Below are 3,657 nucleotides of genomic sequence, written 5' to 3'. Positions count from 1 at the left end.
AGGAACAGAGGCTACGCCTCTTGTCACACGCTGCCTAAAACATTCGCTTTGACTCTGCGTTTGTGCGGAACAGACAGATGAGGGATGGATTACAAGACTGTTCACGTGAGTGAGCAGCCTACAACTTGCCATGCCTCGTCACTGTTGCTAACTAATATCACAGGTTATAACACTGTACATTTTAACAGCCGCTGCTGCTGTTGATATAAATCGCAAAGCTGAATCTCCACCCGGAGCGGTGAAGTGGGGGTGTTTTCGTTTCAGGTGCAGCAACATTTACGACGTGCTTTACAGCACACACACCGCACTACGTTTTCTGCCCTTTTGAGTGTGAAATGGTCCCACACTTGTGACTTTTTCTGTCTTTTCCTCCCCTCTTCTTCATTCTCTGCCATTAGAGACCAAAGCAACAAAAATCTTCAGACAGAAAGCAAACCGCTCGCCGCTGCTGTTTGAAATGTCCGTCAACAGTCTGGGTGAAACAGTCATACTGTACAGACGTACCGTAGGAGACAGATTCTGTTTTCATATATTTTATAAATGTTTAGATGTTTTATATGTTAACTGAAACAGTGATGTAGTCCCTCCAAACAGCGCAGTAGTCCGACAATGCCGCAATTATGCATAAATTAAAATATATCACCATGTGATATTAATTAAACGGAGCATCGATGCAAATAATTTATCTCGATTAATTTTTGTACTCGGGTTACTCGAGTTACCTGAGTAATCGTTGCAGCCCTTGTTTGGTTTACCGCAATGATTTGTTATTTTATGGTGTAAAATATAAAAAAGGCATTAGTTAGAATGGAAATCAATAAAACTTAGAATTAAACGTGCACATTAATGCAAACATGATTTTATTCAATACCCTGGAATGGGAAATGAAAAACTATGCGGACAATATCGGTGCCCTGAGAGTTTTGTAAATGTTATCAAGTCAACTCTTTCTTTCTCATTCTTTGGCTTTTAACACTGCATGAGTTGTGTGGTCCTTTGTGTCTTTTACTTGTTTTGTTTGATTTTTTTAGTTATTTTATTGGGTATTTATTTATCTTAAATTGTTTTACCTGTTCCTATTATTTTAGTGACATTTTTATCTTTTTATTTTTATTTTGTGATATTTGACTCTGCAACACTTAGGAGACATTCTGTTTTTTTCTTTTAAATGTGCTTTATAAATAAAGTGGATTGGACTGAACTCAGATATGAACAAACATGAATGCAAAGTTCCCAACATACACTTCGTGAAATCCTCCATGACAATTAACTGCAACAACTTAGAAGAAGAGTAGAACCAGTTAAAGTATTAAGATTTTAGATTTTGAAAGATAATGCCACTGATACTAACCTTATATGTGCCATTGGGATACTTCATGAATGATACAAGGAATATGTCCACTGGAAGAAGCGCAGATGTTATCAAAGCAATGGCAAGCGCACATATTGCTGTGATAGTTGAGATAACTTCACTCTCTTGTCGACTTTGAAATTTCCGAATGTAGACCCAACAGAAGGCCAGGATTGCCTGGGAAAAAAAACAAAATGATTATGCATATTTTTTTAAAACACAAATATAAAATTAAAAGTAAAATTCCTCAGAAAACAGTCAAGAGGGATAAATTTAGAGCAGTAATGATTTGTCGTCTGAGACTCTACATGAGTGAAAGAGTTGTCTGTATTAAAAATGATTCAAAGAAAGTGTCAGTGTTTATTATTTTGATTACAAAGTGACTTATTTTGGTACAGTAAAGTTTGGTATTATTTAAATGACTTGATATAAATATCAGTTTGCTTTGAATGAAAACAACCAGGGGAATTGTTTATTACCTCCGCCAAGGTGTTTATCTATTTCTGTAAAATATAATTTCAAAAATTAACAACGGATTTTAATTAAAATTTTCCAGAGTTGTTGGAAATGTGGAAAGGAAGAAGTAATTAAATTTTGGTGGTGATCCGAGTTACCATTTGGATCCAGGATTTTTTTTTTTAAAGGATTCTTTAACATTGCGCTTAGCAGAGGTTTGCGTTCTCCGAGTGCTTTTCAAGTTAAAGAAATATGTTTTACATCAATACGTAAAAAAACATTTTAGAAAAATATATGTATTATTAGTATGTAGAAAACATTAATCAATATGTCTGCTTTTATCAGTTTTTTGGTTTTTTTCTCAGTAGCAAATGTATTCCAACATGAAAAGAAATCATGAGCATTTTCTAAACCTCTCTTGGCTACACTGGTTGCAAGTCTTCTACAGCAGCTAATTTGATTGCATAAGTTGTTCCTAAATAGGAAACAGTAATAGTATATCATCTATAGATTATGTGGTACAATTTATTCAGTTCATTTGAATTAAAATGATGAGTTTATCCTTTCTGATCAAATTTAAAGGTCAGGAAAACACTAAAAACGGCTTTCAAACGATGATTAGAAATAGACATCAAGCACACTTTATATGCAAAAGTCCAATTTTCAAGTCTCAAAATAGTGAGAGCTGAAGTAAACTAAACAACTCTTTTATATCAAAGTTTATCATTTAAAACACTAGACCAATCTATTTAAGTGCCATGGTTTAAGCCCATAACTGCTTGTGTTCCAGTTAAACGCAGCATCTAAATAACATACAGGAGGGTTGCTTAAATAGAGGTACAGATAGAGAAACAAAGCAATCTCTTGTCATCCTGTTATTCTTTGGAATAGCATCGAATTCAGCCACGTGACTGTGAATGAAAGCTGAGATAATGAAGGCTAAATATGGCTGCGGATTACCTTACTGCATAACTTTTAAGCGTTCACTTAAGCAGCCTGGCACTGAGGTAAGACTCTAGATGTGTCATACATTATATCTCAATATAAAAGAGAGATTACACATTTTAAGTATATCAGACAAAATCACATGCTTTATTAAGTAGTACTAAATCATTTATTTGGAGACTAACGTTTGAAAATATTGATTGACAACCAACAAGCTGGAAACAATATTCCCATTTTTCTAAATAAATAAATCATAACAATAATAATACCCGCCTCTATCTCAACGAAGTGATGTTATAAACCGCCTTTATATCTAAAATAATAAAATGAAGTCTGGACAACAGCTCAAGAGCACTGTAGGCTAAGTGTCTCATGGCTAAAGTCAGCTAAGACCAATCAAAGCCAGTTCTGACGTTAATAAGCCGTAGCCATGTCGCACGGGATATTCAGTGTATTTTAGACGACTTCTTCGTCTCCTTTCGTGTCTCAAATGAACTGTCTAACGCTCTACCGTTTTAAGGAGCAATTAGAGATGTTTTATGTTGCTTACCACCAGTATAATGGTGAAAATTGACCATCCGAGTACAGACTCTGAGAGGAACGACTGAGCCGCCATCTTTACTTCCTGTAAAAACAAACCCACGTGTTCCTGTTGACGTCACCACAGTGCAACACACATCTGCTCAGAGAACTCAGGCCTGTGAACATGAACCTAACATCACTAAATCAGTTTTAAAAAGTAAAACACACCTCTCTCTCACTTTCTAAAACGATTTAGTATTAAAAAAAAAATAATAAGCAAACAAAAAAAAAAAAAAAAAACTCTCTCATCCACTCCTCCCATCTCCCTAGGGTAGGCCAGGTGGCTGTTCATCTCTCAAGCTCAGGTTCTCTACCAGATTCCT

At 35.3% G+C, this 3,657-nt stretch overlaps 1 protein-coding gene across 1 annotated transcript in view; it reads right to left on the bottom strand.

Annotated features, from left to right (window-relative positions):
- Nucleotides 1–3,390, bottom strand: part of lmbrd1 (LMBR1 domain containing 1) — a 60,569-nt gene extending 57,179 nt beyond the window's left edge. Inside the window, exons 1-2 of the mRNA XM_079248490.1 lie at nucleotides 3,303–3,390; nucleotides 1,352–1,528 (exon numbers count right to left, since the gene is read on the bottom strand). Coding sequence (XP_079104616.1) covers nucleotides 1,352–1,528; nucleotides 3,303–3,368 — 243 coding nt within the window. The 5' untranslated portion in view covers nucleotides 3,369–3,390. The remainder of the gene's footprint in view (nucleotides 1–1,351; nucleotides 1,529–3,302) is intronic.
- Nucleotides 3,391–3,657: the final 267 nt, after the last annotated feature.

This window comes from Telmatherina bonti, assembly GCF_933228915.1.
Source record: "Telmatherina bonti genome assembly, chromosome: 11".
NCBI classification, from domain to species: Eukaryota; Metazoa; Chordata; class Actinopteri; order Atheriniformes; family Telmatherinidae; genus Telmatherina; species Telmatherina bonti.
The sequence above is the reverse complement of the archived record's forward strand: the minus strand, read 5'-3'. Positions and strand labels throughout refer to the sequence as shown.